Source organism: Phyllostomus discolor, chromosome 11, assembly GCF_004126475.2.
Source record: "Phyllostomus discolor isolate MPI-MPIP mPhyDis1 chromosome 11, mPhyDis1.pri.v3, whole genome shotgun sequence".
Taxonomy (NCBI): domain Eukaryota; kingdom Metazoa; phylum Chordata; class Mammalia; order Chiroptera; family Phyllostomidae; genus Phyllostomus; species Phyllostomus discolor.
Genome location: NC_040913.2, coordinates 2,143,705 through 2,167,880, shown reverse-complemented (window position 1 = coordinate 2,167,880; position 24,176 = coordinate 2,143,705). Strand labels below are relative to the sequence as shown.

General features: G+C 42.6%; 1 protein-coding gene across 6 annotated transcripts in view; it reads left to right on the top strand.

The window, feature by feature from the left end:
• The window catches only part of NBEA (neurobeachin), a 449,525-nt gene that overhangs the window by 73,449 nt on the left and 351,900 nt on the right, over positions 1-24,176 (top strand). For 5 of the 6 annotated variants that reach the window (XM_036011183.1, XM_028526291.2, XM_036011184.1 and 2 more), the window contains 10 exons: positions 5,325-5,477; positions 6,633-6,801; positions 12,713-12,792; positions 13,483-13,545; positions 13,647-13,744; positions 16,385-16,477; positions 17,850-17,958; positions 21,876-21,957; positions 22,170-22,293; positions 23,132-23,324. In XM_036011183.1, the coding sequence (XP_035867076.1) occupies positions 5,325-5,477; positions 6,633-6,801; positions 12,713-12,792; positions 13,483-13,545; positions 13,647-13,744; positions 16,385-16,477; positions 17,850-17,958; positions 21,876-21,957; positions 22,170-22,293; positions 23,132-23,324 (1,164 nt within the window). Of the gene's footprint in view, positions 1-4,989; positions 4,996-5,324; positions 5,478-6,632; positions 6,802-12,712; positions 12,793-13,482; positions 13,546-13,646; positions 13,745-16,384; positions 16,478-17,849; positions 17,959-21,875; positions 21,958-22,169; positions 22,294-23,131; positions 23,325-24,176 lie in introns of those variants that run through there. The other variant, XM_036011186.1, reaches the window with a different exon arrangement.

Below are 24,176 nucleotides of genomic sequence, written 5' to 3'. Positions count from 1 at the left end.
GGGCAGCGCTCATCGTTCACTTGCCGGATTGCACTGGGAAGCGCTTGCACTTCCCTGATGATAAACTAAGTTGAGCATTTTCATAGATTCATTGTCCTTTTGGTTATCTTCTTTCATCAGAACCTGTAGTGTTTGCTCTTTTACATTTGGATTGTCTGTTATTTCCCTATTCATTTGTGGAACTTATGTGTATCTGCTGGATATGAATTCTTTCTTGGACATGTATCACAAATGGCTTTTCCTCTGTGGCTTGCCTTGTCATTCTCTTCATGATGTTTTTCAATGAACAAAAAGCCCTTAATTTTAATACAGGTCATGTTTTCGTTTTCTTGTATGGTTAGACTATTTTGGATTCTTATGTATGCCAAAGCCATGAGACTCAAAATTGTGTTTTACTTTTCACATTTAGATTTATATTTCAACACCAATTGAATTTTGTGTATGGCATGAGGTATAAAGGTCAAAATTTATTTTTCCTCTCTCTCTCTATAACTGTGCTACCACGTGGAACCATTTCCAGAGTCTCATCTGTTGTTTTCTTCTCCCTGTCTTCGAGGCAACACCACACTGTTGTGAAACGTCGCAGTGTGCTCTCTGGCTGTGCTCTCCTTCCAAACCGCCCTGGCTGTTCTTGGGTCTCTGTGCGACATGCACATCAGCTTTCTGATTTTCTCCAAGAACAGTCCTAGGATTTGTATTGTATTATATTGACATTTTATATTGAATCTTTCAATTCATGCACTTAGTAAGTCATTCTGCTTATTTCGGTCTCTAGAAGTTTTCTGTGTAGAAAACCTTTTTTGCTGTTGTTTCCCTAGATATTTGAGGTTTTATAAATTTAATTTTTTATGTCATTGGTATGTAGAAATATAATTGGTATTTACTTTGATATTTTACATACTGATCTTGCTATTCCTCTCTTAAATCTAGTAATTCGTAGATTTTTCAAAATATTTTCTGTTAAAAATGTGTCTGAGAATGACAGTTTTTTTCTTTCCAGTACTTAATTTTCCATGTCTCCTCCCATTGCTCTGAGACGCTCAGGGTCTTAGTATCAAGCGGAAGCCATGATGTTGGGTGCCCTGTCTTCAGATCCCATGGGCAAAGTCTCGGCGATGGTCTGCTAAGTGAGACGTGTGCCGCAGGTTATACGGGGTGGACTTTCAGTCAAAACCGTTCCAAGCTTCCTGAGTTCACTCTGTTGTGACAGGCGTTGAACTTTGTCCAGTGCTTTTTCTGCATTATTTGAGATACAGTAGTTATGATGATTCTACATTTTTGATTAGTTAGTGAATTACAACACTGCTTTTTAACGTGAAGCCATTCTTGTATCCTGGAATCTGTCCCTGCCCACTCCAGCCAGGCTGCCACGCCCCCTCTTCCCTGAGATGCCTGGGAGTCCCTGGGAGCCTGCCTCTCGTCTGACCTTTTCACAGCATTTCAGTGTGCTGTTCCTTCTGGGAAACTCTTTCTTCAGTTGGGTTTTGTTTCTTTTCTTCTGCTTCCTTCCCTTCTGTCTCGGTGCTGAATCCTGGGTGCCTTTTTACTTTTTGTTTACAGTTTAGTTGAGTTTACCGTTACCCAGCTTTCATTATTCTGTAGATACCAGATATTCTCAAATGTTTATCTCCAACCACAGACGTTCCTTTGACTTCTAGACCCTCATGTTGAGCTCCAGTTGGGTGTCTTCGAAGCTTCATAAATCCTACATTATCCAGATTGCTACTTTGTATTTTTCTCTCTAACCTTTTATTGTTCAGTCTTTAGTTGATGGTACTATCACCATTCAACATCAGTCCTTTCTGACTCTCGTTTCGCACAGAGTAAATTCATACTCTCAGCACATTTTATTGCTTCCTCTCAGAACATGCTCAGAACCAGCGACTTTCTCATACTCACCACTCCTCTGCTTCCCATGCCCACTGACAGCACCTGGGGCCCGGGGTCACCGGCCGCCACCGGGCGCCCACCGGGCCTTCCTCACGTGCGCTCTGGTGGGTGCCCCTGCGGTGCTCTGCCTGTTACTGCCTGGCCTCTCTCCAGCGAAGCCAGGACTCTGACCCTCATGTCAGCTCTTCGCCGTTCTCTCTTGCCTTCTCTTCGGCAGCCACACTGGGTCACAAAAAGGCCTGTTTGCCTTTCTTGTCAAAGCTAAAAAGGTGGCCGTGTGCCCCTCTCAGGACTGGTGTGCTCTTTCCCCACCACTCTGACGGCTCTGCCCATGGAGCCCCTGTGAGCAAACCCACGGCGCCGAGCCCCTTCTCGGAGACGGCCTCCCGCCGGCTCTCGGCACAGCAGCCCCCACCCCGCGGCGCCTGCCCTGCCATGCGGTGCGGCGCCCTTCTGGCGTTTTAAAGGGCTGTGTGTTCCTGCCCCCTTTCACTAGAACGGAGGCCTCCGATTCATGAGAGCAGGGACAGTGTCTTTCTTCTTACCTCACTGCTGCATCTGCAGCCCCAGAAGAGTGCTTGGCTGACTCCACAGGTGTTTGTCGACTGCAGTGAATGAAGTGCGCTTGCATGCTTGTCTGATTACCGACAAAGACTGTGCTTTTTGGCCTTCTCAGGTGAATCCTTACGCTGCTTTTTGAAAAGTGACCAGGTGAGTAGTGTAGAGAATAAAGATTCTGCTTCTGGTTTATTGTCAACAAGGAACAGGTTAGTGGCTAACTGTCGAGCTTCATCTCCTTGTTGGAGACGTTGTTAGTTTGTTATCAAGGAGGGCAGCCTGATGAGAAGCTTCCTTAAGTCATCACATTTAGACTGTTCCATGAAAAACTTGTAAGGTATTTTGTTTTATTTTATTTTACCAAAACATGAATGTTCTGGGAACTATTATTACTGAATAAAAACAGAATATATAAGGTAAGCTATGGGAAATTAGTGAAGGGGTGGCTGAAGCTTTAAATAACCCGTGATTTCTTATCTAATGATACTCCTCTATCCATGAATGATATTTTAGAATTAAAAGTGCACTAATATTTTCACTAAAGTTTCTTTAACATGGGCGCCCAGTCTTTGCTGTCTTGTTCCCATGCAAACATTTATCTCTTCTCTCGCTCTCCCCTTTCGTAACTCAGCTGTTTGTTTGGACCGTGTCTCTGTCTTCTTAAAAACCCTCATGCAGAGCTGTGCTCTGGGGCTTGTGCTGGGCTGTGCAGGGCCGCTGCTCGTCTGCAGACCGCCGGCGTGTCGTCAGACACGCGAGCCCACAGACGCAAAGTCGCTCTGGCGTCGCCGTGCTTCGGACCAGTGAGATGCCGCCTTCGCAGCAGCGCCTTCCTGTGAAGGAGACCCTGCTGCAGACATCCCGGCCGCGCCTTGTTCACGCCCTCGCAGGCAGTTGCCGTGCTCCATGCTCACCTCCGTGTTCATTTGTTCATACCTCGCTGCCTCTTCCCTTAGAGTGAAAGTTCTGTAAGGGCAGGGGTTTTTGTTTTTTAAACTATGTTCACTGTTTTTTCCGAAGTGCTGAGGAGAGAGCCTAGAAAATAGTAAATATTCAACATGTATTTTTTCTGAATGGCTAAGTGTAAAGTATTGCATTCTACTTTTATGGTAAAGAAAATGGATGTAGGGTTTTGCACATTGAGGGAGCGTGACAGAAAGCAGGTGAAACAAATTGGTGTTAGTGAAATTGGGCCAGAGAAATTTTTGTTTGGCTCAATGAAGTGTGTTTAGTTTTGAATTTTATTTCCGTTAGACACCTGGAGCAGTCTTCACTGCTCCTTACCGTCTCCTTCCCTCGCTCGTACACGGCGGCCGACTCCTTAGAGCCGTCACTGTGAGCCTTGGAGCCTGTGCCCCCGTGTGCGGAGGCGCAACGGCGGGCGGCGTGCCCGAGTCCGGCCTGAGCTCTCCTCGTCTTGCGCATGAGGAGTGGAGGGAGCCTTACACCTTACGATCACAGGCCCGTAGGTGGACTTGAGTCAGTGGGTGGTGGAGGTCGAGGCGCCGTGTGGCTGGTGCCGGAGGGTGGAGGGGTAGGTGGCTCTTCACCCTGGGGAGCCTGCAGGACTACAGACAGGAGCGCCGGGTGAGGAAGGGGAGGAGATTTGTGTAGGGAGATAGAATTTTTGACATTTCACTTCAAATTATTAGCTTGAACGAACACTTTTCTTGTATAATATTTTTTACAGAAATCATTACTGGGGAGGCATTGTCCTTTTAAAACATAAGCTTCATAGCTGTTAAAAATTTTCCTGTAAAATGTAACTGGTGAAACCAATTTTAGTACTATATTTTATTTAACCTGGTATATATACAATATTACCACTTCAACACATACTCGGTAACAAAAAGAATAATAGGTATTGTGCGTTATCTTTCCCATTCGGAACCTTCAAAATCAGGGTGCACACACAGCACCTGTCACTTGGGACCACACCATTTCAAGGGCTCGGCAGCCACGAATGGCTCGTGGCGGCTCTGCTGCTCACTGGGGCTTCAAGCTTTGGTTTGAATTTGGGAAAACCATTTATCTGAACACGTTAGCAGTGGGGTCCGTAACGGTGATGGCAGTTGGGAATTGGTGGGAGCACTGGGCGCAGAGACGGCGAGCTGTGTGCCGGTGGGAGCCGGTGGGAGCCGGTGGGAGCGCTTGGCCCAGAGGCCCGTTCCACGAAGCTGGTGAGGTCTCAGGGAGGCTTTTCACGGCAGACAGACTGGCTGAGTCGTCTGCAGTGACTGCCTGTGTCCAGAAGTAGACCCTGAGGAGGATCCCAGGGTCGGGTCGCCGGAGGAGGACAGTGTTTTCAAGAAGCAAGACCTGCTTTTCTGTGTGGTGTGGATAGGTCAACAAAGTTTATGCAAAGGAAGCAAGGCGCGCTGCACCTGCCCCCGTGCGCCCGATTGGAACTTTGTGAAGGGAGGCGCCCGTGGAGGGGCAGGGTCTGTGTGTTTTGCCTGTGGTTCGGAGCAGAAGCTCTTTGTCCTTTTGTGTGTGTGTGTGTGTGTGTGTTCATATTAATTTTAATTCATTTTAACCCTGTCTGAGGTCTTTTTTCCTTCATCGGTTTGTGCCAAAATGGGATAAAACCGTTTCATTACTTGTATCATTATTTTTAGCTTGAGTTACCGGAGGCACTTCTGGAACAGCTGTGTCTCTGCAGTAAAGAGCTCCGGATAGCAAACTGTCATTCAGAGAAGTATCTGAAAATTCGAAGTGTCTAAATCTAAACTTAATAGCAAAGGAAGTTAAAAGGTTTTTATTTTACATTTAAAGGACTAGGGGTTGCATAAGAACGATTCACTTGTGGGTCTGTGAGGTCAGCAGACTTCCCTCGGGTCTTCGCCTAGTGAGCAGGAATGTCTCTCTCCCCCCAGTCCTCCCGTGTGCACATAACTCGAGCCGTGCTGGAGCAGTTTCTGTCCTTCGCCAAGTACCTGGACGGGCTGGCCCACGGGGCCCCGTTGCTGAAGCAGCTCTGCGACCACATTTTGTTCAACCCGGCCATCTGGATACACACCCCGGCGAAGGTGAGCCCGCGTGTGCGCTGACTGTGTTGTGGTCGGTGCCACACAAGTAGTTCCTGGGTCTGAACGGTCCAGTAGAAAACATAAGGGGTTTTCGGCTTCTTTCATAGTCAACATGAAGCTGTGTGTTAAGCAGGTCCAGAAATCAAAGTGTTAAATGTGGGAATACTAAAATAAATGAAATTATAGTTCAAGTTAAGCTCGATGTAGTAACTGCATTCTGAAGTCATTAGATGGGATTCACACTTTTCCAAGGACGAGAATTGGTGAGCTAATCGTTCACGGACTAAGAAAAGGGAGAGTAACCGGTTGTGCACTGTGCTCATGGCAGTTGTGATCACGGTGACTGAAGGATGGCTTGTGTTGTACGTGTGGAATCTATATCATGACATGTAAATGTTTTTGTTTTAAAATAAATGTATACATATATTTTCTCTAGATATCAACAAAACTTAGTATTTCCCATGCCTGAATTTAGCGCTGTTACACAGTCTAGTGAAAACTAATGAGGGACATTTTTCTTGAATTTAAGCTTCCTTCTGCAATTTTCAAACCTTTCACATAACTTTGTTTAAATAATGTTTAAGTTCCGACTTTTATTACAGTTTACCATGTTCATTATAGTGCTAATCTCAAACCTGAAGTTTGATCACTATTTCAACAAGGTGTTTGAGTAGTCATTTCTCTATTGCCATGGTTAGATTCTGATAGTGTTGCAATGGGTTAAGAAATTTTGAAATAATGTGAATTTTTAAGGTAGACAACAACATTTTGTATTTTTGCAAATCCGGTGTAGCTGTCCGACGTTACTTCTGTTCCTTTGAGCTGCTGAAATGTGCTGGGCTAAGGGCTTTGGACTTTTTAAACAATTTGATCATCCTTCCAGATACTTTCAATGAAATTACTGAGTTATTTAAATTTATTTCATGGTTAGTAGCTATTAAAATACCTTTATTAAAATAAATGTTAGAATGTGTTCATTGCAGAATATTTTTAATATAAATAATAATTGATAATAGTTATTTTAACCTCATACTATATGTACTTTCTTGGCCTTCACTAATTTTTACTTAAGTTAGAGCAGAACGTGTAATGTGTAATAGAAACACTTGAAACCTTTTAAATTCATTTTAACGCGCTGTTAACACTTTATGTTAGGTTCAGCTTTCTCTGTACACTTACTTGTCTGCTGAGTTTATCGGAACGGCCACCATCTACACCACCATACGCAGAGTGGGGACAGTGCTACAGCTGATGCACACGCTGAAATACTACTACTGGGCCATCAACCCTGCCGACAGCAGCGGCATCGCCCCCAAGGGGCTCGGTGAGTGAGCTGCTTCCCGGCACTGTGCCCCTGTGCTGGGGCTGCTCTGGGTCCTGAGCGCGTCTGTGGTCCTGGAGACGCGCAAGTGGTTACGAGAGCATCCCTGGGCGGTGGCCTTGCCTAGGTAGTAAACTGGGATCGTGACAATTCTCTGTGGTAAAGAAGTGTTTAGCTTTGCAGTGTTAAATTATTTTTGGAATAAAGGCAGGTAAATTAAGTAATATTCTGCCTTTTAGCCTTTATCTTGTGATTCAGGAAGATATATTCATTTATTAAAAACAGATGAAGGATATTGGTCACGACTTGTGAGTTCTGCTACAGTTGTTTCAACATTTTGAAGTTGTTACCTTTTTTAAAATTTGTTTCCCATACTTCACCCTTTGTTCCGTATATAGTAGAAGCTAATTTTTCATGGCATTGTGTGGTTTAAAATATATTGCCAGTTTTCCTAAATATATAAAAATACATGCTCATCATAGAAAATAAAATAATATAAAAGGAAAAAATTGTTTCTAACCCAAACCTCAGGAATTACCTGTTACCAGTTTGTTGTGTGTTCTTCCACTGTTTCTCATTGCATAAATATGTGGAATATTTAAACTCTTACAGAATTGGGACTACCTGGATATTTTCGTGTTTTTTTCCTTGACTCTACATAGTGTTCCAAGAGGATGTACAATTTACATATTTCTAAAGTTTTGATTCTATGAATAATCAAATTTACAAATAAGTCATTGATCAGTTTCATTATATATAATCATTTACTTCCATCTTTGATTTGTTTAGAGTTACTAGGGAAGGGGTCCTGTGGTAAACATCGTCAGTTTTTTCCGGAAATGTGGTACCAGTGTACAGTTTCACCGGTAGTATGTTAGAGTGCTTTTCCCAGCACATTCGTGCTAGCATTCAGATGACTGTTGCATAAAATCTTTTGGATAGGGGAAAATAGCATTTCACTACTTTAATATTCATTTGCTTACTTTACTGTCTTTTATTGATGGGACTTTAAAATTGTGTTATTTGCACTCGTGTACTTTTCTGTCATTTATGGCTTTGTTTATTGCTTTTGAACTTAATACCTAAAATTTACTGAATGTTCATTATGAGTTAGAATCTATGCTAAGCATTCTGTTGTACATGTTACTTTTGTTGAATCATTTATGGAATATAATTACATATACATAGACATACATATACATGTAGGGTTATACCTAAATATAACTATTTTGGTAATAATCACTCCCATTTTGCAGACTGGAAAAAAAAGTGGCTGAGCTAAAATTTGAATCATGTTTATGTGATTCAGAGCCCCTGTTCTTAAATACTACCTCAGATAGCTTTTTTTCTTTTTTACTTTAGGTAAATCATATATTTACACATATTTACTTACACTTCCAAAAATTTCTAACTTAGAGAAAATTTGTAAGAATTGTACAAGTAATTTCTAATACCCTTCTACCCTATTTCCTAGTATTTTATATTTTACCACATAGACTTTATCACCTACTTTTATGTAAACATACACGTACCTATACATATGCACATTTTTCTGAATCACTTGAGAATAAATTGTATATGTGATGCCCTATTATCCCTATATACCCTCCTGTTTATTTTTTAAAACATAAGGTCGTTCTCTGAGACACAACCATAAAATCAGGTAACTGACATTAACACCACACCGTCATCTAATCCAAGACCCCTTTGAAACTTCATCAAGTATCTCAGTAATATCCCTTCTGGGGAAAAACAGTCATTTTCCCTGATTTCCAGTTGAGGATCTTTTATTGTTGTTAGTTGCCTTGCTATTTTAATATTCTGTAATTTGGCATAGTTGTTTTACTGTTTCCTTGACTTTTTAGAAGAATACAGGCAAGTTACTTTTTAGAACATCCTTTAATTAGGGTCTCTTTGATATCTGCTTGTGAAGGTTCAGGCCTTTCATTCTGGGAAAGAGTCACACGGAAGTTGTACCATTCTTTCTCACGTATCATGCAGGAGGCACATGATGTTGAGCTGTCTTACTACTGATATTAATTATGATCATTTGGTTAAGTGGTGTCTACCAGGGATCTTTTTTTAAATTTTTTTATTGAATTTACTGGGGTGGCATTAGCTAATAAAATAAACCAATTTATATAGGTTTCAGGGGTACAGTCCTATGACACATCATCTCTGTAGTGTCTTGTGTGTTCACCACCCAGAGTCAAGTTTCCTTCCATCACCGTCTGTCCCCCCTTTACCTTCTTCTGCCTCCACCCTCCCATCCCCTCTGATAATGACCATAACATTGTCTGTGTCTCTGAGTTGTTTTCTTAATCCCTTCACCTTTTTCACCTGGGCCTGCAACCCCTCCCCTCTGACAGCTGCCAGTCTGTTCTGTGTCTGTGAGTCTGTTTCTATTTTATTAGTTTCTTAATTGTAAAATTACTACTTTCTCTTCTGTAATAATAGGTGTTTGTTGGGAAAAATACATTGAGATATGTAAATACCTTGTTTTTTAAAAATTAATTTTTTAATTTAAAAAAACAATTTTCCTTTTTAAAAATACTTGAATTTTTTAATTTTTAAAAATATTTCCATTACTGATTCATCAGTAACTCTTGTCAGAAATGATTTTTACTGTGAATGCTGCTAAGCAGTGATATTTTCTAACATTTATTACTTTAAATTCTACTATGGAAATAACTCATTTTTCTCCTCCATTCGTTTGTTCATTTTTAATATTGGTGTAGATTTCATGGGCTTCTGTTTTACTTAGTGTGTTAAGTCAGCTGTTGGTAGGCTTTCCCTGGGAAGGGTCAGAGGGAATGTCTTAGGCCCAGGGCCTCAAGGTCTCTGTTGCAGATAGTTACGTCTGCCATCATTGCTAAAAAACCCCAGGCCCCCAAGTCCTAAAGAACTACAGATAGTATGCAAATGAGTGGTTTGGTTCATGAAACTTAAACAAATTGGTTTGATGTAGCCCAGAGGCTATCCTTTGAGTTGTCTCCTTATTTATTTTTATGTCAGTTTGTCTCAGATTTGGCCAGTAGTAGCCCCTTCACATGGGTACTGGTGTTTTCATAACCAGTGTTCACAACTCTTGATTTTTTAGTGCTTCTTGCTTTCTGGCACAAGACCTCCTTGGTTCTCCATGTGCTTTCCTTATTTATCCCACTCCTTGAATCACCAGTTTTTTCAAGGCTCCTGGGATTGTCTGGGCAGATGTGGATTTTACAACCAGGATCTGGGTGTTCAGTGTGCTCATTGTGCTTACTCCTCTGTGCCATCAGTGCCTGTGGGCATCCTCAGTGACACGGATCTCGGTGCGCGTGTGTGTATGTGTGTGTGTGTGTGTGTGTGTGTGCTTCTGCCTCTTTTCTTTCTGCTCATGCATGTACATTGGGGGTTCACAGTTTAGGAGTTTTAAGTGTTTTGAATATATCCTGAACACAAAGTGGTATTGCACACGCACGTATAAAATGAATCTCACCAGTTACGCTCCACATAAGGAACAGAGCGTTCCCAGAAGCCTGTGGAAGCACGCACATCTCCCCCGTGTCCAGCCACTGCTGTAACCCTGTCCTTAGTGCTGTGTCTGTGGTGCTGTCACTTTGCTTGGGTGCGTTTTACTTTTTACTGTGCCTGACGCCTTTGCTACTTATGTATGTGTCCCTAAATAATGGCTTCGCTTCCGTATTTTACATAAATAGTATTTTCTCACATGTGATTTGTTTTGTCATTCAAATTCATATTTGTAAGATAAATTTATTTATATTTCATTTTGTAAAATATGAATTCATACTATATGCATACACATAATATATCCATGCCTATGTATTTCCCTGCAGCCTGCTCTTTACATTGTATGATCTATGACAGTAGTAATTGCATGTAACATTTACTGAGTGTTTACAATTAAATGGACCAGGCACTGTTCTAATTTTTTTACATATGTTGAGCCATATAATCCTCACAAAATATCCTATGATGTAAGCACTATTAATTTTCTTCATCCTAACAAAAAAATGATGCATTAAGGTAATATAGAACTTGTCCAGTTTCATTAAGTACTGGCAAAGTTAGAATTAAAATAAGAGTTTCACTAAGATAGTGGCTCTCTGGACCGGGAAGGAAGAGAAGCCCTGACCGGGAAGGGACTGTGGCCAGAGCTGAGGGCCGAGGTGAGGGAGGGCTGGGTGAGCCAGTGCCGCAGCCAGGGAGTGCGTGGTGTGCAGGGGTCTGGCCCACTGGCCGTCGCACTACCGGGAGCTTGAAATGGGAATCAGTCCTGAGGGGGGCACGCTCATCCCAGGAGTCAGAGACCCATCTGCACGTGCGGTGGGCCAGGACCTCACCCTCCCTGCGGCGCGCCACCCGGTGCCTGTGTAACGGGCTGGTTCAGGCATTCGTCTCGTGATGCTTCCTTGTACGCGCCTGTCTTCTGTAGGTGTGCTGTTGCTCACAGCGAAAAAGGTTTTTAAGGAAAAGTACTACCAAGGGCTGGAGAGGAGGGGGAGGGCGTGGTCCTAGTCCAGGAGTGGGGCACAGTGCAGAGAGCGGTCTGGGGGCTGGGAGCCGGGGTGCCTCTCTGGGGGGAGGGGTGGGTTCATTGTTGATTTGCTCTGACATGCAGTGATCTCCTGGTCAGTTTTGGGGGAGAAAATAAGAGATGTTAGAAATTGTATGTGAAGGGATTGTAGTTTTGAAACATAGAGAAGCTATAGAAATCCTGGCTGCATAAACGGAAGTTTGGTTGTTTAAGCACTTCCACTGTTCCAGCTGTATACCTTAAAGATATAATTTAATTATTGTATATATTACATATATTGTTGCATATTCTCATTTTTTGGTAATTAAATACTCCCAATTAATTACTTTGAAATTTATGATGAAATTGCCATGCATGTATTTTAATTGTTCTTGTCATTTTCATTTGACTCATAAGCATTGGTTGTCCAGTATAGTGTGTATTTGGTACATACACCTGACATGGAAGGAAAAAGCTGCAGAACAGATAATTATAATAGTGTGTCACTTTCTCTGAGCCATGTTTTTTTTTTAAAGATTTTATTTATTTATTTTTAGAGAGGGAAGGGAGGGAAAGAGAGAGAGAGAGAGAGAGAGAAACACCAATGTGCGGTTGTTGGGGGTTATGGCCTGCAACCCAGGAATGTGCCCTGGCTGGGAATCAAACCTGGGACACTTTGGTTCCCAGCCCGCGCTCAATCCACTGAGCTATGCCAGCCAGGGCTTGAGCCATGTTTTATAACATATGGGGTAAAAATAGAGACAGTGTTGCCCTGGCTGGTGTAGCTCAGTGGATTGAGTGCGGGCTGGGAACCAAAGTGTCCGAGGTTCGATTCCCAGCCAGGGTACATGCCTGGGTTGCAGGCCATAACCCCCAGCAACCGCACAGTGATGTTTCTCTCTCTCTCTCTCTCTCTCTTTCCCTCCCTTCTCTCTCTAAAAATAAATAAATAAATCTTAAAAAATTAAAAAAAAAATAGAGACAGTGTTTAAATGAAGACAGGCTTGAGGGTGGAAGAAGGAATTGTGAAAACTTGGATTTGAAGGGGAAAGGGAACCAACATATTAAGTAATGAAATTTGGAAAAAGTATCCATGCAGCTACTTGATAATCATGCACTTATCAATATATAGTAACATAATTTTTAAATAGCAATTTTCCCCCAAATCTGACATTTAGTGAATAATTTGAACTTGTCAAAAATCTGAAAATGTTCACATTCTCTGATATCATTGAAATTATACAGTGTTAATACTAATAAATATAATAGTAATAATGATAATAAATACAGCTGTTAAAGAATTCTGTAGTATCCTAACATTATTATATTAAGCTCATTTAATATTGCGATTTTTGTTTTCTGTTTCTTTTTTCCTCTTTGTGTTTTGTTTTATTCTAGATGGTCCCCGGCCATCACAAAAAGAAATTATATCACTGCGGGCATTTATGCTACTTTTTCTGAAACAGCTCATATTAAAGGTAAAATAATTCTGTGAAATTCAGAATTGTAATATATTAGGTGAAAGGAATTTTTGGCATTTTTTAATCATTATTGTAAAGTTAGCACAAACTGTTTAATTCATGAATTGTTTTTAAAATTCTGTAAACTGTAGTATTAACTTGTATTGAATTTCACCTTTGTTAAATATTCTGAGATCCTCTAATTAAGGGATGTAGTAGAAATAGCAAGGAACATAAATAAGCATAAAGATTTTATTCTAGAAAATGGTCTTTGTCCCTTTTTTGAGAAGGCTTATGTTATATATTTTATTACAGTAGGATATTTTAAAAACTAAGATTAAAAAATGGAAAGTAAAGATAAAATACATAATTAATATTATACAGTTTGGCATTCATTTGGATTATTTTAAGAGAAGAGTACATGGTTAAAATAGTGATATTTATTAATACAGTTAGATGATGAAAATATATTAACTCTATATAGGGGAGGTTAATAAAATATTAGCAACTTGAAAAAATAGATACTAATTTCTAAATGCTTATTTAACCTGAAGTAATATAGTTGTTTGATTATGAAGCATCTACCTATTTTAATTAAACATTGCTACTCTTGTTTTTCTTTTCTTTTGAAATGATCATTTTGATGCCTGTCTTTAATTGACATTTTAATTTTAGATTTAAATTAAGTAATATTTTTTTAAACATTAGGATCGAGGGGTCAAAGAAGATGAACTTCAGAGTATATTAAATTACCTACTTACAATGCACGAGGTAGGGTATGGTTTGGGTCTTCTTTTTGAATTGTTTTTAGTCAAAGTGTTAGCATAAAGTTTTAACTGAAGAAATATTGGTCCTTCTTATTTATTACTCAGGATGAAAATATTCATGATGTGTTACAGTTACTAGTGGCTTTGATGTCAGAACACCCAGCCTCGATGATACCAGCATTTGATCAAAGAAATGGAATAAGGTATGAGGAGAATGCCACTATTTTTAGTAGACTCGAGTACAGTTGTGCTTCCTAGAATAGTCCCTACTCCATGGACTTTTGAATAAATACAGCAAAATCTTACACGTGAGAAGGGAATACAGGGAGAGGGCCGCTGTGAGTCCTCTAGTACTCAGCCGAGGAAGCGCGAAGAAAATGGCTCTCGGGCCTCGAGAAGAGTAGTGAAATTGTTGCTACGGTGAACACATTTCTAGGAGCGGGCCGAGCCGGCCTTACTTGGCGGGAAGATTCGATGGGGGAGGTAGAACGCAGCAGGAGGGAGCACGGGAAAGGGAGTTTTCAGGCTCGAGAGCTTGACAGGATTGGAAGGTCCGTGGACCGGTAAGTTCAGCTTTGGTTCTGTTGACGACACAATTCAAGAACTGCTCAGATGTCCACTTCGTGAGACACCGTGTGGAAAAGGAGGTGGGGAGGGACCCAGAGTTTGGGCGGCGACCGTCACGCAGGTGAGGGCGATGCAGAGCTGGGGGCGGGACGGAAGACAGGGAAGATGCTCTGCCCTTCGGCACACGGTGGTGAGCTGATTACGGTCTGTAGACAAGTGGTGCACGCTTTCTTGATTAGTATTCTTAGGGAGTTAAACTTACATCCCTGTCCCTTAGGGATGCTCCCTTTTTATTTTTCTGGAGTCTGAGTTACTGGAATGAAGAAGAAATCTAGGTTACTTGATGTGCAACTCAATGGAAAAATAAATCAGTATCGGTAATTAAGACTAACAACCTGAGCAAATGAATTAGGAATCACCTGTCTTCTGTACAAGTAGACAGTCGTTAACCGATTTGACAGTCAGTTTCCTAATAATACTGTATTGCAGTCTATCTTGTTTTGTAAGAGACATTTGTCTATTGTGGAGAAAATCCTAGATGTCTTCATGAGTCAGATACTGATCATGATTTCTGTTGGTCCTTGTTTTCCCTTCAATCCCAAGTTCATCCTAGACAGTGGGAATTCACTGGGGTCACTGATTCTGTGTCTGAGGAAAGTCACATGTTTAGGCTGAGCTTTTCCTTTGGATCTCAGAGTTATTTTTTCTGTTGGCTGTTTTTTGTTATGATTTCCTGAACATTTCTCATTGGACATGTGTAACTTCCCTATTCTCATCTGTTCTTTATAAATTACTGATCTTGGTTCTTAAAAGTTCTGAAAATAGATTCCGGTATAAATACATTTAGGAACTTGGAAAAAAATCTTCCAAGGGAAATAATCACTTGTAGTTTATCTTGACTCACTGTCTGTTCTTTAGTAGAGTAACGCCAAAAAAAGTACCAACACTATTTAATTTTTGAATGATATGCCACTGACTTTAAGTTTTGTTCCACTTTGTCAGTGCTGTTGTGATGATAGGAAAATTGTGCTGCCTCTTCTGTTACCAGCCTCCTTGCTGGGCCCAGCTTACTGCCCCTGCACAGTTTAACATGTCTGCTGGTCGGGCAGAAGCAGGGCGGCCACCCTCCTGAGAAGGGGCCTTCAGACCCACACACAGAGCAGGCCTCTCCAGAGGAAAGGACAGAAGCTGACGCGGGCTGCGTGACTGGCAGGAAAACTGGGTCGGAGCGGGAGGGTGGGGCCACTGTGGTCATCTGTGGGGCGTGGTCCTGGCCGTGACTGACAGGCGTCCACTGCCTGGCTGCACGTGAGGAATGCGGACGGTCACTAAATGGAAAGCGCAGCTATGCTCGCTGAGCACAGTGAGGTTGGTCGGAGGGCCGCGTGTGGAAGGACACAGAGATAGAGGTGGTTTTTCTTCACGTCTGCACTTGTGCAACGTTCTACTTAAAAAAGATACTTAAAATAATAAAGCATATCCTGTTTTCATAGAGTCACCCCTGCCATCCCAAAGGACCGGCTTAAATTCTAGAATTCGTTTTAGAAGAATATAGTTATTATTGCTCCTCTATCTTTTCAAAATATTTTTTTAAGTAAAATATGGGATAAAATCTCTTTCATAGTATTTGAAGTGACCGTATAGGTTGGGTAAGGTTACGTGTTACTAGAGACTTTTTTGCTCCAAGTAACAGAAGACTTCTCAAACTCATGTAGTGGAAGAGACTAATGTGTGTGCGGTGGAGACCTTGTCCAGGCGGGGACCGGGGCCTGGAGAGTGGCAGGGAGATGACTTTGACTCCACTGCTGTTTCCTGCCAGAGGCTCGTGCTCTGTCGCTCCTGCTTCAAGTTGCTTCCTCCTTCTAGAGCCCAGCATAGATGCGGTGCTGTGTCTTGATCTGACCCCGCATCCTGAGAAAAGAGAAATAATTGGGGGGTGCATGGCGCAAAGGCCATTGAGTGCTGATGTCAGGGGCAGCTCCAACATAAGCGGAAAGTGGCTGCTCTAGGCCCGGGCCCTAACGTGGAACGCTGGCGCTGTGCTGGCGCTCTCACACTCTCGGGGGCGGCCGCACCGCCCCGCCTCGTGCTGTCCGAAGGCCATGCGAGAGGAAACACCAGCACAGTGTCCTTGTGGTTTTCCTTTACGGTGGATTTGAAGTTCAGAAAGTTACTTTGTATCTTATGTGTGTTGTGATTTAATTGTAAAATATACAGTGCTTACATTTTTAGTACTTGTAGGAGTTTAAATGATCATTAATTTTTATATTTTTTAGGGTAATCTACAAATTACTGGCTTCCAAAAGTGAGAGTATTTGGGTTCAGGCCCTGAAGGTTCTGGGATACTTTCTGAAACATTTAGGTCACAAGTAAGTTGATGTTTTATTTAAACAATGACTTGTAGAAATATCTACTAAAATAATTTTTACTAATTTTGTATCTAATATACAAAATTTGACTGCAATAATTTTACAGCAGACAATAATAGCTTTCTGTGGTAAAGTTGCAAAAATAATTTACAAAAGAATGTTAGTAGTAGATTATAGAGCAAAATCAAAATTTCAGTGATATAGTTTACGCCTATTTACTTGCTGAAAAGGAAGTGTTGTTTATCTTAAGGATGTAATAAGGTATTTCATCAAATAAGGTTAAGGACACGTGGATGTGGTTTCAGTAGAAACTGACTTGACCCGGGGAGCACCACGTGTATGGAGGTCTCCCTCCGCTGAGCTGTGTCTGCTCACACACCAAGTTGGCGTTTTCTCGTTCGCTGTGTTCTTTTCCGACCTCGGCGCACGTTGGTTCCTTTTGTAACTTGAAAATCCTAGCATGTCTTTTTCCCTTGAAGTCTAGAAGTCAGATACTTTCAAAAATCACCTGTTGATGTAATGAGTACTTTTGATGCTGTTTCGTCCAGTGCACGATTACTGTCTTTAAAACCCATGTTCTGTACAAACGAGTCCAAGACATCAGTGCTGTTACTGGAGCGTTGCTAGGTGGGGTTCCTCGCAGAATCGTACTGTTGCCAGTTCTCCTTGGTGTTTAAATGTACCAAGAGCTCGCTAATAAGGCTGGTGACAGCTGCGCAGAGTCCAGATGAATGACCCTGACATGCTAACAGTCCACAAGAACAGGCACTGTTTTCATTTCGGTTCCCAGTCGCTGGCCAGGCGAGGGAGAGCAGAGGCACTGCCGACACAGGGACGGACTCGCCGCAGCCGGGGTTGTAGAGGTTCCCCCTTACGACTGAGAGTGGGGAACACATGTGCTCTGTGGTGTTGAGAGGGAAGGATTGCTCATTTGGAGAAACTGATTAGGAGATATTAATAAAGAATTCTCGCCTGGGTGCATTGTCTTAAAACTTGTCAATAAAGCACGTTTAAAAGTATAGAAATATGAAAAATATTGCTATGGAGTACATAATTGTGATTAAAAATTTTATCGTAAAGTAAAAAAAAGAAATTATTTGCCTCTGAAGAAGGACAGCTACTAAGCAGAATTTCAGGAAGCTGGAGGAAATGGTAGGATAGCAAGGAAGTGTTGGGTCGTAAGCCACCACGACTCCGGGGGACAGCAAGTGGAGGAAACACACTTGTACACGGACAAAGGGAAACCGGAAGCGCTCAGAGGAAGAGTGCCCGTGTGGACAGCGTTGTGGGGTGCGCAGACACGGGACTGGAGACGGCGTGGACGGCGCCTGTGTGTGAGACTGAACGTGTGGCGTTCCCGTGTCGCCCGCAGGAGGAAGGTGGAGATCATGCACACCCACAGCCTCTTCACGCTGCTTGGGGAGCGGCTGATGCTGCACACGAACACCGTGACCGTCACCACGTACAACGCGCTGTACGAGGTAGAGCTTTGCAGAATACACCGTGCAGTTTTATGTTTGTTTTTTTATTGTTGTTCAAGTACAGTTGTCTCCGTTTTCCCACCACCACGTCCCCTCCTGTGTCTGTAGTCATTCTTCCCTTTGGCTGTGTTCGGGGGTCCTGGGTACATGTTCCTTGACGGCCCTCCCCCATTTTCTCGCATTATCCCTCTCCCCCTGCCCCCCCATTACTGTCTGTCTGCTCTTTATGTCAGTGTCCCTGGTTCTGTTTTGCTTGCTTGTTTGTTTTGTTGATTAGGTTCCACTTACAGGTGAGATCATACGGTACTTGTCTTTCACTGCCTGGCTCAGCAAAATGCTCACACGTGCACGGTGGATAAGGACTGTGTCAGTGTGATCTTTAAAGTCCCCCGTGGGATAGGAGGCCCATGACAGAGGAGACAGGGGATGTTAAAGGCCTGAGCTGGACTCTGAGCAGGACGCGTCAGACAGTATCGCTTGAGTTGTGAAACTGTTAGACGCTGTCTTCATCGTTCCTAAAACTAAAAAACTATTAAGAAAACATCCCCGTCTCAGTTTTCTGAGGAGAATTTATTCTTGTACCTCATATACTAAGAAGTGAGTTAATTTTAATGGACTCCTTTTTGAAATTTTACAAAGCTATTTCTATATAAATATTTTTTGAAAATTATCTTTGCAAAATGTTTTTTTTAAGGTTTTATTTATTTATTTATTTTTAGAGAGGGAAGGGAGGGAGATATAGAGAGAGCGAGAGAAAATCAATGTGCAGTTGCTGGGGGTTATGGCCTGCAACCCAGGCATGTACCCTGGTTGGGAATCGAACCTGCAACCCTTTGGTTCGCTCAGTCCACTGAGCTATGCCAGCTAGGGCAAAATGTTTTAAATTTTGTTTTATATTTACATTGTTACTCCATCTATAAATTACAGATCATTATATTTTCTCTACTTAATGATTTGTAGCACATTTAAGAATTATTTGTTGCATTGTCAATCTGTCTTCTAAAGGCAAAACTAGATTTTTCTGTGTACTGCACTGGCAGGTCTCACTCACGCCCGCCCACGGTGCGTTGTGAGGAAAGACTTCTCTTGCGGTCTGTTCTGCCATTGCACCCTACAGCGCCCGGGCCTCCGATGGGGCGGCTGGAAGAGCTCCATTTCTTCTAGAGATGATTAACTGATCGTTTAAATGTGTACTTCTAGTGACTTTGTCTTTTTCTATGAGGGTGTAGTAGTTTCTGAACACACATCTTTTACAACACGCATTCAGCTTTAGATACTAAGTACCTTATAATAAAATTCTTATCTCCAAATTACAGACCCCCCAAGGGGGACAGGGTGGGAGGCATCGTGGTGTGTGAGTTCTTTTCACAGACGAAGAAGCTGAGAGTCACTCAGCGATACACATGTCCACCCTGTAAAGATGGACCCTCTCTGACCCCAGGCGCCCGTGGCAGGAGGGGGGCGGTTAAGTGGAGCGGTGGGGTCCGGGCTGTGCCCCTTTGCCAAGGAGCCACCCCGCTCCTGAGTCCCCCGAGCAGAGGCCAGTCGTGTGTGGTGAGGCTGTGGGGCGAGGTGTCAGAGCAGCGCTGGGAGCCCTGCATCAGCCTGGACTCTGTGAGTCACGGGTCAGGAGGTGATTCCCTTTGTAAAGGAGCGTGGAGAAGGGGAGGTGCTGCGCTCCACCCGGGCTGACCACAGCACATTTGTGGGGCTGCCTCGGTGCTTGCCGATCTTTGTTCCCCAGCTTGCTCCACTGTGACAGTCACTAGCCACCTGGAGCTGCGGGCTCCCACCGAGTGGCTGGTGTGAGTTGAGGTGTGCAGTGAGTGTGCAGCGCACCTGGGCTGTCTGGTCCACCCCTGGCTCTGAGCCGCTCTGCTTTGGTGGGGCAGGGGCTCACGTCCTGGGCACGCCCTGCTGCCTCGGGCCCTTCCGTTTTGTTGGAATGTCTACTGCCTCTGACTTCTGTCCTACTGCTTCCTCCCCCCACCACACCCACCCACCCTGGGTCGAAACTCCCATGGGTTCGTAGTGACAGTCTGTCACATTTTATTATGGAACGGCATGGTTTTATGCTTGTCTCCAGAATTTTAATTAAGTTGTTGATTCTAGAAACAACATTTCCACCTCGCAACTGTTTCCCATCCCAGATGTGTAGCAGAGTGCAGACACATAGCCACGTCTTAATAAATATAGGCTGAGTTGAGTTTCTCAATATATTTTTGTCATTAAAAACCTTATATTAGAATATGTTAGTTTTCAAAGCACTTTCACACACAGAGTCTTATTTGATCTTCCTAGCAACTTCATTAGGTGGATACCACGGTCATTACCCTCATTGTTAAATGACCACATAGGGACTCAAAAAAAGACAAGAGTATGCAGCTGGAGATTCTCTGAGATGAATTTTGTTTTTTGTGCAGTGAGATTTCTTCTTTGGGGGATGAGGAAGCTTTGACTGTTCTTATGAAGACTATGGCTTTGTCTTTTCCGAGCTTGTCTGTTGTGATTTTGAATCTCTTTGTAACCAGAATTATTGGGACCTCGTCCACTGGCCTGTAGGTTCACACCAAGTCTTTCTGGGTAAATTGGTATGAAGTTTTTCGTAAGCATAGGCCAACTACTGCCTGTTCCGTGGTATTTGGTTTCCGGAGAAACTTTCACCCCCCCCCCCATCTGACCGGCGGTGCGTGTCCGGGGGCCCTGTTCACACTCTCCCGAGTGCCGTCCGTCTCAGCAGACATGTGGGATGGTGGGGCAAACGGCCCTCATGCCCTCTGTTGACCACCCCGGGACGAGGGGAGGTTTCTGTTTCACGTCAGTGCCGTTCTGGTCCACATTCCTAACATGCTTAAGCAAACTTCCTCTCTTTCTCTCTTGAAAACAAAAGTCTGAGCAGAAAGGTGAGAAAAATGCCACTTTGGGTGTCATGGTCCTTCTGCAGTCACGGGACCATCCGTGTCTCTCTGATTTTCTTTCTTCATCTCCAGTTCTTACCATGTGGTGGTGGACAGCCAGGCTTCCCGCAGGCTGCCGGAGTTTCCCCAGAGTCTTTGTCCTTCACTGTAGGTTGAGCTGTTTGAAAAGTTCATGCAGAACTTAGCAGAACAGGAAATTAAATCACTAATATAAAATGTCTTTATTAAGTATAATCTCATTGGATTTTTTTATACGTGCAAGAATTGGGTAAACACAGGCTAAGGCTAAAAGTTCAGTCAGTGGTCAGGTATCCGCTTTATACATTGTTGTACATTTTAAACTCATTATTTATCGAGTACTGGCAGTATGTCAGGCACTGTGCTTCCTGTTGGGACTGTAACAGTGGAGGAGATGGATGCGAGTTCTGTGCTCACTAAGACTGTTTTAGTGGGAGGATTAGTAAATGTTTTATAATTGTCTTCACTTGGTCAACTTCTGTCATTTCTCCTTGTTGTTATTGTGGTTTGAATGAAGGTTTTAAAAACACTCTTAGTAAATGCTAACGAGCCACACGGTCTGTAGAGACTGTCCCCGTGAAACTTCACTTTGGGTTGGAGCCCAGACTTCTGGCTTTGTTTATTTATTTATTTTCTGAGTGTTTAAAACCAACTTGACATTGAGTCAAATGTTGACAGTTCACAGCATACATGTATTAAGGATGTATGCTGAAAAGGTATTTCAAACAAAACAAGTTTTTGCCTTTCCTAATTAATCTCTTTTTCTAAAAATACTGGTCTTGGTTCTCGCTATAATAAGAAAATTTTTTGAAGATTCTGGAGTTTAGAAATATACGGAATTCACCGGAAGACCCTTTAGAAGAGATATCTTTTGATTTGAACACAGTTGAAATATTTTTGAAGTTCTTTGTGTGTGTATATATATTTAGCAGTTATATTTTAAATCATTTTGTAATGAAATTCAGAACCTTCGTTTTTCAGATACTGACGGAGCAAGTGTGCACCCAGGTCGTGCACAAGCCGCACCCGGAGCCGGACTCCACGGTGAAGATCCAGAACCCCAGTGAGCGCACAGCACCTGGTCGAGGCAGCGCAGCAGCACGTGGTGCCGAGTCCGGCTGGGCCGCCTGGTCACCCCTTGTTCGCGTGGCTCAGGACACGGGCAGCTCGCTCACCGTGCTGCTGAGCCTGCAGTGAAAAAATCGGTAAATATTTTTTGAGTGGAAGATAGGATGCAGTTATAATTCTATACCTTTTCTTATTATTACTTTACAGTGATTCTTAAGGTGGTGGCAACTTTGTTAAAAAACTCGACACCGAGTGCAGAACTGATGGAAGTTCGTCGTTTGTTTTTATCTGACATGATAAAACTTTTCAGTAACAGCCGTGAAAACAGAAGGTGAGCAATTTGAATACTATAACAAAACTTTATTCCGTAATCTTACTTTTCTTTTCTTATTTTCAATCTGTTTCATAGAAAAAATTTTGTCTTTCCCACATTGCTAAATACTTTTAATCATCAGAAGGCATTGTGTGTTTCTATGATGTAATCTGCATTTCTTATACTTTTTGTTTTTATGTTTTTACTTGTATGAGTATTGTATTTTAATTGAGTATATGAATATATACCCACAAACCATTACTTAAAATGCACTGACCCTTTTGGCGCTACCCGTTTATCACCAGTAGTGCTTTCAATGGTGAGTGCGTTGCATTTGCCCATATTCACTTGCGCTTCACTGCGCTTGTCTGATAACGGGTTGAGGCCATGTGTTTGAGGTCGGTTACCTAGCAAGTGGGGTCGAGTGTGAAGCCACGGTGGCTGCCTGAGCCAGCACCTTAACAAGCGTCGACTGAGTGTCCGGTGTGTGCAAAGCACCTTGCTCCGCGGGTGGTCTTAGTGCACAGTCTGAGTGCCGTCTCCTGGGGACCATGACATCACAGCAGTGGCCACCGTGTAGCGTGTCAGGTTTGTTGTGAGTACTGTATGTGATGAGGGAGCAGAAGAATAATCGGTAAGCGTGACTGGGAGAATTAGGAAAGCAATTTTGAGTGACACTGCGGATTTCTCCAGGTAGAAAAATGTAACGTCACGGCAGGTATGGTATGTAGATGGTGCAGAATGACTGCCCCTCGGTTTACCTGGGTCAGACCACGGTTTTACTCTTTATGTATATTTCGGGATTGTAAATTCTAAGGCAATTCCAGTATTTTTAATGAATGCTTTTCCCTACTAGATGCTTATTGCAGTGTTCAGTGTGGCAGGACTGGATGTTTTCTCTTGGCTACATCAACCCTAAAAATTCTGAAGAGCAGAAGATCACCGAGATGGTGTATAACATCTTCCGGATTCTGTTGTATCACGCCATCAAATACGAGTGGGGAGGCTGGCGAGTGTGGGTGGACACCCTCTCCATAGCCCATTCCAAGGTAGCCGGCTCAGCAGCTTCTGTCCCCATACCCCTCCCAGGCCCACAGGCTGCAGATGCTCCTCTGGCGCCCTCTGGTGGGCACCTGCCCGCACGCTGACTTCTTTTCTGGGTTCTTCCACTGTTCTACCACAGGATAGAAACCTCTGGGTCAGCAGGGATTAGACTCCAGAGGTGACGCCCACACAGGTTTTATAGCAGGTCCGAGAACTTGAGCCTGAGCCAGGTGCTCTTTTAAAAACTAAAACATTCCTACTGATTCTTACAAGAATATTTTATGAAATAGACCCTGAAATACAATTTTTAGGACTTTTAAAAAGTAGTCAAATTTTATTTTCAAGTGAATCATAAATACCTTTAAAGTGTTTCAGTTTATTGGTATTCTTGATGGCATTATCTTTTCTTTATTCTTAATCCTATAAATCTATATATTTGTATTTCAAATATTGTCCAATCTTTAGTAGAAGGAGGACATAGTTTGCTAAACCCTGCTGTTGGCACTTAATTTCATCTTCCATAAATTGAAGGGGCTTTTGTGTTGCGGTAATCTCCAAAGGAAGGCCCATCACACACAAATTGTGTTATCCTGTGACTTAAGTAACAATTAATACCATATGTGCCTCCCAGGAAAACTTTTGAACTTAATTTTAGAAGAGTGTTTATTCCTGTTAAAAATTTGAATCTTATAATGTACAGGCACTTTTTATTATTAACAAATTTGAAAATGGTGTTTTGTAGGAAAAGACGTTGCATTATTTGTTACACATACACTCGCACCCTGATTATTTTAAAACAAGCCTATATAAAAAGTAACAAATTAACCTATGTAAAGGTAAAATGGTGATGTTTTAAC